At 35.9% G+C, this 14807-nt stretch overlaps 1 protein-coding gene across 8 annotated transcripts in view; it reads right to left on the reverse strand.

Moving 5' to 3' along the window:
• MCF2 (MCF.2 cell line derived transforming sequence) overlaps nt 1–14807 on the reverse strand; it is a 125057-nt gene that overhangs the window by 55251 nt on the left and 54999 nt on the right. For 4 of the 8 annotated variants that reach the window (XM_025372298.1, XM_025372297.1, XM_025372299.1 and 1 more), the window contains exons 2-4: nt 12254–12322; nt 7313–7427; nt 5813–5903 (exon numbers count right to left, since the gene is read on the reverse strand). In XM_025372298.1, coding sequence (XP_025228083.1) covers nt 5813–5903; nt 7313–7427; nt 12254–12278 — 231 coding nt within the window. In that variant the 5' untranslated portion in view covers nt 12279–12322. Of the gene's footprint in view, nt 1–1510; nt 1950–5812; nt 5904–7312; nt 7428–12253; nt 12323–14807 lie in introns of those variants that run through there. The other 4 variants (XM_025372303.1, XM_025372302.1, XM_025372301.1 and 1 more) reach the window with 1 other exon arrangement.

Here is a 14807-nt window from a genome sequence, read left to right on the forward strand (position 1 = left end):
AATTTCTTTTCAAAATAGTCATTTACGAACATGTGTTACCCTTTCTACTAGACTGAGAGTTCCTTCAGCCCAGTAGCCATTCCATATTTACCCTTGTAACTTACGTTGTATATATCACAGTGCTACATATGTCTATTCAATGAGTACCCCGTGCTGTATTTATTGTGTGTATATTAATGCACGTGTATAGACATGAAACTAAGTTCAGCACTAAGAATATATATATATATATATATAATTAGAAACTTTCTGAAAGCTGAAGTTACCTTTGATAACAAAAGTGCTAATATCAGTTGCTTACAATACTGCAAAGTACATACACAAACATTGCTTGTGCACCATAAATCGTCTGTTAAAAGTCTGAACCTATATTCTCATAATATAAAAACATGTATGGAGCCAAAGACATAATTTTGTCAAAATAAAACCAACTATAGTTTTTAAAATAGCAGTCTGTGCTAAGAGCTTTATTAGAAAATAAATCATTTACACACCTATGGATGTTCACTGTCATTCAACAATAATAAAAGTCTTACTTTCCTTATCATAATTTTAATTCAAACTGTCATTTTTTTTACTATGGTCAATTTTTACCTTCTTATTTGTGTGTGTGTGTGTGTGTGTGTGTGTGTGTTATCTCGATATTATTAGTGAGCAAGTTTATATTTTAAACCATAATATCAATTACATTATATTAATCTTTGAAAGAAAAAGAGTGGCATTTAAAGTCTTTTTGATGATTGGTTTTTTATTAAATTAGCTAGTGTTATTTCAACATTTCTCCAAAATACATCTAAAGATCACATTAGAAATTTGCTGGGAATTTACCATATGAATAAGTGAATGAAGGGAAAATTTAGGTAAAAGACTGCATGAAATGTACCTGAGAGGAGAGATTTCCAAATTCTAGTCTATATTGAAAAGTGAGTTACCGTCTTTTTCCTTAAAAGACAAAAGTTGTCAGCAGGTGACAATTTTGTACCTATGAAGTTTAAGTTTGGAAAATAATTGAAACAATAAGGATTTCAAATCATCACAGATTTTAAATTTTTTCACTTACACGGTAACACCCAGGAAAGGCTGTATTTTTAAGTGATGATGGAATCACTTCCAGACCTATCCATGGCAATATACTTTACTTTATCATGGTGAAAGAAAGGATTAATCCTTTTGTTAGATATTGTTTTAAGTCATGATTTAAAGCTATGCTGTCCAATGATGCAAAATTGTTCATGCAGTCTTAAATGAATAACATGACTAAGGTGCTCATTCATAAACTTGATGACATTTAGATTTTGAAATTATATTCTACCCCCTCAATTGCCTGAAAATTACCCTATGTTAGTATCACAGTAATCACATCAATGCAATCCATGCAAATATAAGTCTCCATTCTCTCCATCTGTCCTTAAAAACCCCACTCAGCAGTTTGTGCTATAGCACCATGCTGCAGCATCCCAGCACTTGAACTTGGGAATAGGCTTTCCAGGAGTGCAGACAGAGCCCTTACCGCATTCCTTCTGAACCTCATCTTGCCTCTCGGGGGATTTGCTTCTGCCATTTCGCCTATACACAATTACACTCTTCTTTTCCAATTGTCAATGCAACATTGATGAAATATGAGCTGCTTCTTGGGTAGTATTTAAAAACGGCAGCCAAAAATCTCTATCAAACAAAGCTGCCGTAGCTGCTTCCATTAGCACAGCGGCAGCAGCGCTGGGGAGAAAAAAAAAAAAAGCACTATCCCTGATTAGTCAGCTGACAGATCCTTCCCTTCTGCTCGTTGTAATTCAGAGTTAACACATTCCTCCAATTACTTAGCCTGATTGACCCTTGTGGATTAGCTTGTGCTGGACTGCTCGAGAAGATCAGGCATGTCCTAAGAGTGGAAGAAGGAGAAAAAAACCCAGCTCTCTTCCTAGGAGCAGGCTTGATGGGACTGGCTTTCTCCTCTGTGCAGTTTGATTTTTAAGGTGGAATGTTAAGAATCTTTGTGAAGGTAGTATTAACTCTTGCTTTTTACTCTCATCCTACCCTGGTATGTGACTTAAATTTCAATTCTGTTTTGTTTATTCTGTTCTTAAATTATATTCTGGGTTTAAGCCTTATAAAAGGATATAGTTTGCAAAATTTTGTCCTGATAATAATCTAGAAAGAATAGAACATGCAAACTTTCTTAGATGGATACGATTCTCTCCTAAATTAACCTTTCCCCAAAATGTATAACTAAAATAAAGTCTCCTCTCATTAATTATGAAATACAACCTAAATGCTTTTATTTGATTTGAAATCTACAAATAAAGGTATTCAAATTGAATTGTATGATTATTTCACAGACACTGTTTGAAATAATACACCACAGGCAATTATACCTAGCTACACGATGATAGATTTCACTAGAAATCCTTTCTGAATGCCTACTTTTGCATTTGAAATTAGCTTGCATTCAATATTTACCTTTATTTCAAACAGCAAACAATAGTTATTAATGGTTGAGATGTAATCAATGTGCTCTTGAGTATGAGTATAGAAACTATACCACAAGCAAAAACATTTAACATGTTTAAAAAGAAACCTCTAAAACAACCTATAGCCAGTTACATGTGGTCAGCATCTGCACCCCTCCCTTGCCTAGCATGATCAATTTGGCAGTTATGAAAATAAAGGGACCCTGAGATCCAAGTTCTTTACTGAGCATAGGTCATAATTCTCCACTGAGAAAGCAGCCCTGGGAATACAGAAAGAGGAGTATCACTCTCCAGTAAGTAAGTAATTACCCTCTGCTGACTTCAAAATGACAGGATCATGACCTAATCTTATATTTATCTTTTATGAAAAATAGAACCTCTGTTACAAGCCACCTATTTTGAATAATAAAAATAAAACTCTACTAAAAAACTAATGTCATGTGCCAAACCAGTCACAAAATGAAAATTAATTTAATCAGGTGGGTGCAGTGTTGGCCAAAAGAAAAAAACTTGGGTGATAAAAAAATGTTTTAATGCAACAAGTGCTCTATTTAGTATAAGAGAAGCAATTATTAGCATAAACCAAGGGCTACTCAACAAGCCCAAGGACCAATCCTAAAAGACCAGAGCATGGGAAATAGCTTTTACTTTATTTAGCCCCACTGACAAGGCTCAATCATATATGGAGGACAGATTTGCTCTCTCAAAAGAAATTTTACATTTTTCTAAATAACATTGAATTTATTTGTCTATTTGTAAGCCAGTTGGAAAATAACAGAAACCATCACCAACTGGAATTCTTGACATTTCAATTCTTGCTCTGGCTCTTTTGGTTACTTGGATATTTGACCTTGGATTCATCACATAACCATTCCAAAGTACACATAATGTGATTTCATCATCTATAAGACAATTATAGTGATACCTACCTGCAGTACTTAATCAGGAAATGAAGAGAATCAACAATACTTAATAAACGTGAATGCTTTTGAAAAAGCAGAAATATGCTATACAAAGTCAAGTGTTTTTCTATTTTATTTTAGTAACTTGAGTATATCTAATGTTAACTCCTGTCTCTACTGCTAATGATTAAACACCTCTGTTAAATAAACAGGAAACCACTTTTTGCTTATTTGTCCAAAAGGAGAAATAATTCATTCTGGGTATCAAAAGAATAATGATCTGACTCATTTTACCTTGTGAGTGCTAGAACATTGGCTTGGAAGTTCAACAACCTAGATTTTTGTTTTGCCTTTGCAACTAAATCAACTTCTTGTGGTGGGCGTGACCTCCTCAATTAGTCAGGAGAGACAAAGTAAGAATTTCAGATGGTTTATAATCCTTTGGGTATATACCCAGTAATGGGATGGCTGGGTCATATGGTACATCTAGTTCTAGATCCTTGAGGAATCGCCATACTGTTTTCCATAATGGTTGAACTAGTTTACAATCCCACCAACAGTGTAAAAGTGCTCCTATTTCTCCACATCCTCTCCAGCACCTGTTGTTTCCTGACTTTTTTAATGATTGCCATTCTAACTGCTGTGAGATGGTATCTCATTGTGGTTTTGATTTGCATTTCTCTGATGGCCAGTGATGATGAGCATTTTTTCATGTGTCTGTTGGCTGTATGAATGTCTTCTTTTGAGAAGTGTCTGTTCATATCCTTTGCCCACTTTTTGATGGGGTTGTTTGTTTTTTTCTTGTAAATTTGTTTGAGTTCTTTGTAGGTTCTGGATATTAGCCCTTTGTCAGATGAGTAGATTGCAAAACTTTTCTCCCATTCTGTAGGTTGCCTGTTCACTCTGATGGTAGTTTCTTTTGCTGTGCAGAAGCTCTTTAGTTTAATTAGATCCCATTTGTCAATTTTGGCTTTTGCTGCCGTTGCTTTTGGTGTTTTAGATATGAAGTCTTTGCCCATGCCTATGTCCTGAATGGTACTACCTAGGTTTTCCTCTAGGGTTTTTATGGTATTAGGTCTAACATTTAAGTCTCTAATCCATCTTGAATTAATTTTCGTATATAAAGACACATGCACACGTATGTTCATTGTGGCACTATTCACAATAGCAAAGACTTGGAATCAACCCAAATGTCCATCAGTGACAGACTGGATTAAGAAAATGTGGCACATATACACCATGGAATACTATGCAGCCATAAAAAAGGATGAGTTTGTGTCCTTTGTAGGGACATGGATGCAGCTGGAAACCATCATTCTTAGCAAACTATCACAAGAACAGAAAACCAAACACCGCATGTTCTCACTCATAGGTGGGAACTGAACAATGAGATCACTTGGACTCGGGAAGGGGGACATCACACACCGGGGCCTATCATGGGGAGGGGGGAGGGGGGAGGGATTGCATTGGGAGTTATACCTGATGTAAATGACGAGTTGTTGGGTGCTGACGAGTTGATGGGTGCAGCACAGCAACATGGCACAAGTATACATATGTAACAAACCTGCATGTTATGCACATGTACCCTAGAACTTAAAGTATAATAATAATAATAATAATAATAATAAAAGAATTTCAGATGGCTGGCAATGTTGGAATCTCAAAGAAAAAAATATATATTGATTCCCAGCTATTCTAGTCCGATACAGGAAGTTGGCCACATGGCACTTCCACAGAGAGCCCCAATCTTGCCAGCTCAGAAGGAGTCCGGGGATTCCTCATCTCCCTCCTCATCTATGAAAGTGAAGTGTCAAACAATTTCGTGATATCCTTGTGAGCCTAAAAGTGTAAAAGATTATCTTGGTCATGGGCAGAATTATACCTCTCATTGTTTTAATTAGAGAAAATGTTTCTCTCTCTGGGTCTTGGGAAGCTCGGGACTAGATACCAGTAGGGAAGATATATCATTTTATATGTGACTCATTTCCCTACCCTATCCTAGGATAAAACAAATCTAGAAAGTTGTACACCAAAATGTTAAAAACTGCTTATTTTGGGGGTGGTTGTATTACTGTTGTTTTAAACTTTCTTCTTTATATTTTTTCACATTCGATGAGTATGCAACACATCTATTTCCACTAAAAAAAAAAAAAAAAAAAAGATTCCATAAAAACTTGCCTTGTTCTGAAAGGCACATAGAACCATGAATCACTTCTCACTCATAACTGGAACCACAAACCACTCACTCATTCTTACTAGGTTTTATTTTGGGTAGAGTTATTTATCTTAGTGTCTGCTACAACCTCTCCTTCTACTTTCCCTCCTCATATTCCATCAATTTTTATTGTCTCCATCACTACCAAAGGAATCTATACCTCCCAAAACAGAAAGTGTAATATAAAACAAAAATAAAAAGTTATCGTATAATGCATAGATACTTACTGAGATTTTTTGGAGAGAGATTTTAAGAGAAGACCATGTATCCAATCTTCGATCCAGAATAATGGTAAACTGGGAGTCCGGTCCATTTTGCCTGAATGATAAGAAGAAATAATAACTTTTTCTTTTTTTTTTTTTTTTGAGGCGGAGTCTCGCTCTGTCAACCCCGCTGGAGTGCAGTGGCACGATCTTGGCTCACTGCAAGCTCCGCCTCCCAGGTTCACACCATTCTCCTGCCTCAGCCTCCCGAGTAGCTGGGACTACAGACGCCCGCCACCACGCCGGGCTAATTTTTTTATATTTTTTAGTAGAGACGGGATTTCACCGTGTTAGCCAGGATGGTCTCGATCTCCTGAACTTGTGATCTGCTCGCCTCGGCCTCCCAAAGTGCTGGGATTACAAACTTTTTCTTAATAATAATGCAAATTTGTTATATATGTCTTCGTTCTATTTTTGATTATTTCATCTACATTTGATGTCTTGACGGAAGACAGAATTGGAATTGGAAAGCTATCACAAAGGACTGTCTTAGAAAACTGATTTGAAGACATATTCCCTTATTCACTATTTAAAATTTCTTTTGCAGCATTAATGTCAATCTTTTAAATAGGAAAGTGATAGTGTAATGAAGATAGGTCACTAAAATTGATTTGGAATACTGTAATCTTGCGTGTGGGAAAACTCAAAAGATAACTGTCCTTCATGATATCAGATTTAACTTTCCATGTAATTCATCATGAGTCAATGATCCATTCACTCATTCAAAATCACACTGCTAAATCTATTTTTCTAACTCTGCTCCTGAGGAAATGCAGTTTAATGGAAAATATAACTTCTATTTGCCCTAAAAAGATCACTTTCAAGCTTCAATAGGTACATTGTAAGTTTCATTTTCTGAGATTTGATTTTTGTTCATGAGACTTTGAATTTTATCATCCTAGATTTGTGTCCTCTTGTTCTTCAGGGTTAGCAACTAGAAAATGCTTCCTTTGAAAATTTTGTCTTTAACACACATAAAATCTCTAAGAAACCTTTTGAAACTTTCCATTTTAAAGCATTCTAGTTCCAAACAATTTTTAATATCAAGACATTCCTCCTAGTATCTCCCAGTACCACTATTGAATCTACTTAAGATTCAGTCTTCTTGTGTTACATTCAGAAGAAATGAAAAATGGCTGTCCTCACTCTTGGCTGCTAATATTTCCTTTTAAGCAAATTAAAGCATATATATATGACCATCATTCTCTACCTATGTTCTTTTCCGTGGGAACAAATACTCCTAGATCCCCAATTTTATTTTCATAGATCCTCAGTATAATTTTTGTAACAATTTAGATAGCTGCCAGCTTCTCCTTCTAAGTTGTACTTCTTATCTACTCTGAAGTTAAGTCAGTTGGTTATTCACCATGATAATAATAGCTATATTAAGCCATTTTCCTGTTACGACATTCAGATGGATATCTGATATAAAGCTAATTGAAAAAACGTAATGAAATACTATACCTTGCAATAGATGTCAGGTAAGTAAGTACTTTTGCTATTACTTCCTCTGGTATACATCTAAAATTACAGTTTTCTGGAAATGTAATGATCCAAGCATTGTCCTTTCCCCGGCCACCTACAATAATAGAAAAAAAAAATCAACTGAATTAAAAATGTATATAACAACGAGGCAAGGAAGAGGATTTTAGATTTGAATACTGTTTTGCAGCAACATAACTTTTTTATAAAGATGATGATCTCCACATAAAACCAAAATGGCTCCAAGTTCCTGACACTTCAAGTTTACAAGGTGGCAGAGTCGTTTCTCAATAAAAAAAATTAAAAGAAAGAGAGTAAAATGAATGAATATAGTCAGAAGAAAATGTCATGAAATGCATATAATAAACATGGTTGAAAAAGGCTGATTCCCCAATCTGGACAACCAAGGGGTTGGGAAATAACTCTTTCTATACCAACGAGCCTAAATTCAAAATAAGTGAATGATGGCTTGACAGCAAGTGGAAAACTTGATATAATCGATCTCTTAGTGTCATGGTGAGCAGGAAAAGATACAGAGCACCCTATAGGAAATAGGTGATGGTCTAATGTGTTTATGGAAGAAACAACAAAAGTAATGATGGCAGGAATGATATAGGAATTTTATTAATGCAAAGAAAGATCACAAATTATCTGTGGGTTAAAATTCAATGTTCAGTCTGGGTAGGGGTCAAGGGAGAGGTGTAGGGTTGTGGACGCTCCCCGCAGACCCATGCAGCCATTAACCTGGAGCAGTGGCATCCAGCAGTATCTTGACCAAGTGGTTGACCTTGACCCCTGGAAAGCATGGATCCCAGGGCTCATAGGTGAGGCTGCCCTAAGCCCATTTCCATAGGAACCAAGAATAGTGGTACTGTCATAGGGGTTCTTGGGGAGGGAATGGCTGCACTATCTCTGGGCTTTCATTTCAGTCTCTCCCCCGTTTCTCCATCCAGCCCAATAGACCTCTATGCAGCCTGAAGGATGAGAAATATTGAAAATGAAAGCCACCTAAAAGTGCAGAGATGAGCCTTACATGTGTTTCAGGTTCACATCCGCAGCCAGCCTAGCACCTACACAGAGAGTGAATGCTCAATAAAAATTAAGTGCTAAATAGAATTTGAAGAATTATTTTAGGAGGAAAGTTGCAAGGTGGTCTTTGAATGTAGCTCACTAATAGAAATTTTCTTAGTTCAGTTCTAATTTTTATTTGGCTGAATTTAAGTGAATAAAGATGTAAAAATATTTTAATTCAATCTGCAATAAATATATGACAATAGAAAAGGATATAGGCCGGGCACAGTGACTCATGCCTATAACCCCAGCACTTTGGGAGGCCACAGCCAGAGGATCACTTGAGGTCAGGAGTACGAGACCAGCCTGGCCAACATGTTGAAACCCTGTCTCTACCAAAAATACTAAAATTAGCCGGGTGTGGGGGCGCATGCCTGTAATCCCAGCTACTCAGGAGGCTGAAGCAGAAGAATCGGTTGAACCTGGGAGGCAGAGGTTGCAGTGAGCCAAGAACACGCCACTGCACTCCAGCCTGGGCGACAGAGCAAGACTCCGTCTCCCTGCCCCCCGCCCCCAAAAAAGAAAAAGAAAAGGATATAAAATGGAATCATAACAATACTCAACCCAAAAGAAGACAGAAATGGAGGAAAACAAAGAACACATGGGACAAATGGAAAAATCTACCATCTCATTATTTGTATTTTGCTTTTATAAGATCATAAGATGGTAGATTTAAATCCATCCTTATGAATAATCACACAAAATGTCAATGATCTAGGCACTGCAATTAAAAGTCAAAGATCATTAAACTGGATAAAAAGAAAGACCAAATTATATGCTGCCCACAAGAAACACACGTTTTAAATATAAAAGTACAAATGCATTAAAAGCAAAGGATAGAAAAAGATATACCATGACAGTGCTAATCAAAACAAAGCTGTTTAATATTTGACAAAGTAGATTTCAGAGTCAAAAATATTACCAGATGTTAAAATGATCATTTGATCATGATAAAGTGGTCAATTCCTCAATGGGACAAAATCTTAAATGCTTATGCACCTAATAACAGAGCTTCAAAATACACAAAGCAAAAACAGAGCTGTAAGAAGAAATAGACAAATTCACAATTTTAGTCAGAAATTTCACCACCCATCTCTCAATAATTGATAGAACAAGTAGACAAAGAATTTGCAAGGATATTGTACACGTGAACAACAGTCTCAACCAACATGACCTAATTGACATTTCTAGAACACTCCATCCAACAAAAGCAGAACACACTTTCTTCTCTAGTGCACATGGAAAGAGATCAAATTAATTATTTGCCTCAATATTTACCAAGGGAAACTTGAGAGAGAGTATTCATTCCCAAATTATTTTTAATCAAACTAGTCCAAAGTATTAAATCAAAGTGTTATTAATCTTCACTATATGATATTCTAGAGTTAAAGAGTAGAGTGAAAATAATCATTGAGAATAATGGCATCCACTGAAGAGTTTTTAAGAAACTCAAAGGAGAAACTGTACAATTCTGAACCAAGAGATTTAGTGAATCTCTAAACAAAGGGCCTCTATAGGTAGAGTACCGTATAGAACTAGTAATATAAATGATATGTAATATATAATGTAATAAATATTTTAAATATAACATAACTACATACTTGCCAAGCAAGCTGGTGAGCACTCTAGTTAAGGACAGAACCATCTAGCACTTAGGCAAACTATACTTATCAAAGGAAAGGTGGCAAGGCTCCTATAAGAGTAAATTATCATTGACTAATCTATAAATGATTATTACCACTAAACACCTACAAGTACCGTCCTAGGTAGTAAACTTGTGAGAAGAGATCAAAAGAGATATTTATATTCCAAATTGGTAAGTTTTAATTATTTTTTACCATTGGGAACCCTTTTTTCAAAGGAAGCTATAGGCAGATGCATTTTTAAAACAAATACAAAAAGCAGTTAAGGAAGGAAAGGTGTAGAGAGAGATCTGGATGGGTGCAGCAAGCCTTGAGGATGGTTCTATTTAGAACACAGTTTGGAAAACATAGATAATCTTAAGTAAAATCTCTAAAACTTAAAAATGAACCTAACATACTGCTAAATTTACTGACACTGTCACACATTTATGCCACTTATAAAATAAAACATAAAGCCATATTAATTAAGTCATCATTAATTCACAGTTACCACTAATTAGAATCATTTTTAATTAAGCTTTATCATAGGTATAATTATAATCATTTAAAAGCAGAGGCCAGGCTGGGTGCGATGGCTCATGCCTGTAATCACAGCACTTTGAGAAGCCAGGATGGGAGGATCGCTTGAGGCCAGGAGTTCAAGACCAGCCTCCGCAACACAACAAAACCCTTTCGCTACAAAAAATAAAAATTAGCTAGGCGTGGTGGCACACTCCTATAGTTCCAGTGACTCAGGAGGCTGAGGTGGAAGGATCACTTGAACCAAGCAGTTTAAGGTTACATTGAGCTATGATCATACCACTGCACTGGAGCCTGGGCAAAGGAGCAAGATGCTGTCTTTAAAAATAATAATAATGATAATAAAAGCAGAGGCCAGATTGAAGTGTCCAATTAGGATCACTTATAAAGTAAAAGCTTGTTTAGTAAACTGAGCGTGTAGGTGCCATTTTTCCGAGAATTAATTAAACTAGTTAGAAGGAATAAGATAGTTTCTTGTACTCTCAATACCTAAGAAGCACTCATCTTTATAAAAACAATGTATTAATATATACCGGTAAGTTTTCTTTATCTGTTTAATATGATAAATATAATATTTAATGATGTAATTCTAATTACTCTAATACCTGAAAGTAATTTGCTTGTTTTTAAGCAAAACTTTCCCCAAAGTATGACCAGAAGCTAAAGGGACGGGATGGTTTACCATAGTTATGTGTATAAAAATGTGTAATGCTATTTAGTGGCATTATTCACAACAGCCAAATGGTAGAAGTGACCAAAGTATCTATCAATGGATGAACAGATAAACAAAGTGTGGAATATACATAAAATGGAATATTATTCAGCCTTAAAAAAGAAGTTCTGACACATGCTACAACATTGATGAAACTTGAAGACCTTATGCTAAGTGAAATAAGCCAGTCACAAAAAGACATATACCATATGATTTATTTACATCAGGTACCTAGGATAGTCAAATTCATAGAGAAAGAAAGTAAAATTGTGGTTAACAGGGGCTAGAGAGAGGACAGAATGAAACGGGGAGTAATTGTTTAATGGATATAGAGTTTCAATTTTGCAAGGTCTGAAACTCTGGAGATGGTGGTGGCAACGGTGGCACAAAAATGTAAACATACTTAATGCCGCTGAATTGTACTCTTAAAAATAGTTAAAATGATAAGTTGTATGTTAAATTGATTTTACCATAATTGCTAAAAATTATATACAAGTGTATATACATATTTAAGAAAAATCAACTTTCTTTATAACGTGTAAATGAAATCCTAAAAAAAAATACTTAGTGCATGCTGATTATTTGGTGCAACTTGCCAGCATTTGTAATACACATTTGAGTAATCAAAGAAGCTACCTCAGCTGCTCCCCTCCCACTCAGCCTGCACCCACCTAGGAGACATATTCTACTTTCAACTCTCATAGATTTCTGAAGACTCATCTGAAAGTCAAATGTATAAGAGTGGTAAGGTCATTTGTACTCATATATCTAAAATGCTTAAAACCTCCAATTATTCTCTAAATGTCCATTTGTTTAGCAACTAGGTGCACAATGTATAAATGTTTATTAAAATAGGGCTTCTCAAATGAATACATATAATAGCTCTATATATAGAGCGAGAGCTATTTATATAATAGGTACCGAACTAACTGCTAATCAAGTCATGTATCTGGACAATATATAAGAAAGTTTGCTTACCAGACAAGAAAGCGATGTCTTGCATTAAGAAATGGCTGATGTCTTTTATACGGAGGAGCAGATCAGTTTCTGTGACAAACAAGAAAATAGAAGAAATGACATACATGTTAAGGTACAGCCTTACATGATTTTAGACACATGTTTTCTCACTGTCTAAAATTATTCTGGGAGTCCCACAGGTCTGTGTCCACAGACACTGCCGATCTCTTTCCTCCTCTCAACTACATGGCAAAGAAATCACATTCGAAAATATCACGGAATAAAGAGAACCAGTGACCTACTTCTCAGAATCTATGCCCAAAACATAAACTACTCTCCCTCACCAGAAAGCCAAGGACAAAGGCACAAACTCCAGGACATTCGGATTTATTTGAAGGGTAGATGGTCATGGGGAGACACTGTAACAGATTGTCTTCTACTCCTGATAATGCCTTTCATTCTACAAAGCTTTATTAGCAATTACAAAGCACTTTTTGGATTTTTTAATCTCATCGAATCCTTAAAAAATCTCTAAGGTAAGTATTGTTATCCCATCTACAAGTGGTTAACCATATAGGCTGCTGAGTCTAGATAGACATGGAATCAAATCCAGCTTGTTTCATTTACTGGCCACGCAAACGTGGGCAAGTTAGTTAGCCTCTCTAAACCTTAGTTTCCTCAGCTATAAACTGGGCATAATGATATCTACCTCACAAGGTACCATGCAAACGAAATGTGAAATACCTGGCATAATGGTAGGTGTTCAATAAAAAGTAGCGTATTAACTCATTTTTTATCATTACAGATGGAACAATGTCCAAGCATTGTTCAATGTGCTTTGATTGTCCCAGATCTTAAGTGTTAACTTACAATGTTCAATTCTAGTGAACTCTATAGGGGCCAAAAATCAAAGTACACTACCTGCCTCTGGTCCATGTACAAGGATAACTTTTTAAAAGAAAACGGGTCATCAAACTAGGCTATTTTGGCTTGTCGGTTTTAACGCCTGTGGTTCCACATCTCTTACTGAAGCCATATTTTTCACCTGCTCTCTGATACAAAGTACCTTCAAATTCCTGGTCTCTGGTGGTGTCAGGCTGATGATGCATTACCCTTCTTAGTGCTCTTCAAATCACACCACATGGATGTGGTTTATAAAAGACAATCCTCAAGGGAATTTTAAAAAAACAAGTTCTCAATGGTTCCATAATAGACAGTGGAATAGGTTATCCGTTATAGACAATTCCCCGACACACGATTTGAAACATAAAGCAATTTTAATTGATGTTTATTTTCATAAGATGCATGCCATGACAAATATCTAATTTGTCAAGACATAAAGTCATTTCTTTAAAATGTCTTGTAATTTTATATACTTAGACTCGATATATTTCAGACCAAGGCATGCACATTTACACTCGCAGTGATTCTTTCCAAGCTAGATGTTTAATCAGATAAAAGAATGTGTTTATAACAGCTACAAACATGTGTCACATATTGACATTTTTAGACATGGAGCCATGGAAGAAGGGTGAGAATGAGGTCAATACAAAAAATACAAGAACTCTCTCTCCCCTCAGGAGCCTGCAAAAGTGGCAATAGCTAAAACGTGTTCTACTTTTTAAATGAGAGAGCATCAGACACAAAAATATTCCTGCATAATAGGAGACCCAAATCCCTCCCTTGCTTTGATCAGTAGGAACAAGGATAAAGACAAATTGATGTATTTTATGTCAGGTGGCAGATCTGGAAGTATTCATATGTACGACTTGATTCCTCTGATACCACTTAGACTCTTGCAGAGCTATGGAAACTATGTCCACTTACTCTACAATTTAAGCACTCATGTAATGAGAGAGGCTTCAGGACACAAAATAAAAGTCTGTGGGCTGGGAGTGGGAGCACCAGGGCCTAGTGTGGGCTTGACCACTTAGCTGCTCTGTAATATTCAACAAGTCACTCCCCACCCCTCATCTCATTACCTCCATTTTATTTTATGTTTCTTATTGAGGTAAAATATGTATATAAAATTTACCATTTTAAGTGTACAGTTCACTGGTAATAAATACATTTATATTCTTTTTTCCCCTTCATCCTCTCCCCTTTACCCTTCCCAGCCTCTGGTAACTACCAATCTACTCTCTGTCTTCATGAGATTCATTTTTCTAGCTCTCACATATTAGTGAGAACATGCAGTATTTGTGTGTCTGTGTTTGGCTTACGTCACTTAACATAATTGCCACCAGTTCCATTCATTTGGCTGCAAATAAGAGGATTTCATTCTGTTTTACGTATGAATAACATTCCATGGTGTATATATACCATATTTTCCTTATCCATTCATCTGTTGAAGGGCACTTAGGGTGATTCCATATTTTGACTATTGTAAATAGTGCTGCAATAAACATGGGAGTGTAAATATCTCTTTAATATATTGACTTTCTTTCTTTTGAATATACACCCAGAAGTGGAATTGTTGGATTGTATGGTAGTTCTATGTTTTGTTTTTTGAAAAACCTCCATACTGTTCTTCAGAGCAGCTGTACTAGTTTACTTTCCCACCAAGAGTGTGCAA

This window comes from Theropithecus gelada, chromosome X (genome assembly GCF_003255815.1).
Source record: "Theropithecus gelada isolate Dixy chromosome X, Tgel_1.0, whole genome shotgun sequence".
In the NCBI taxonomy this organism is placed as follows: domain Eukaryota; kingdom Metazoa; phylum Chordata; class Mammalia; order Primates; family Cercopithecidae; genus Theropithecus; species Theropithecus gelada.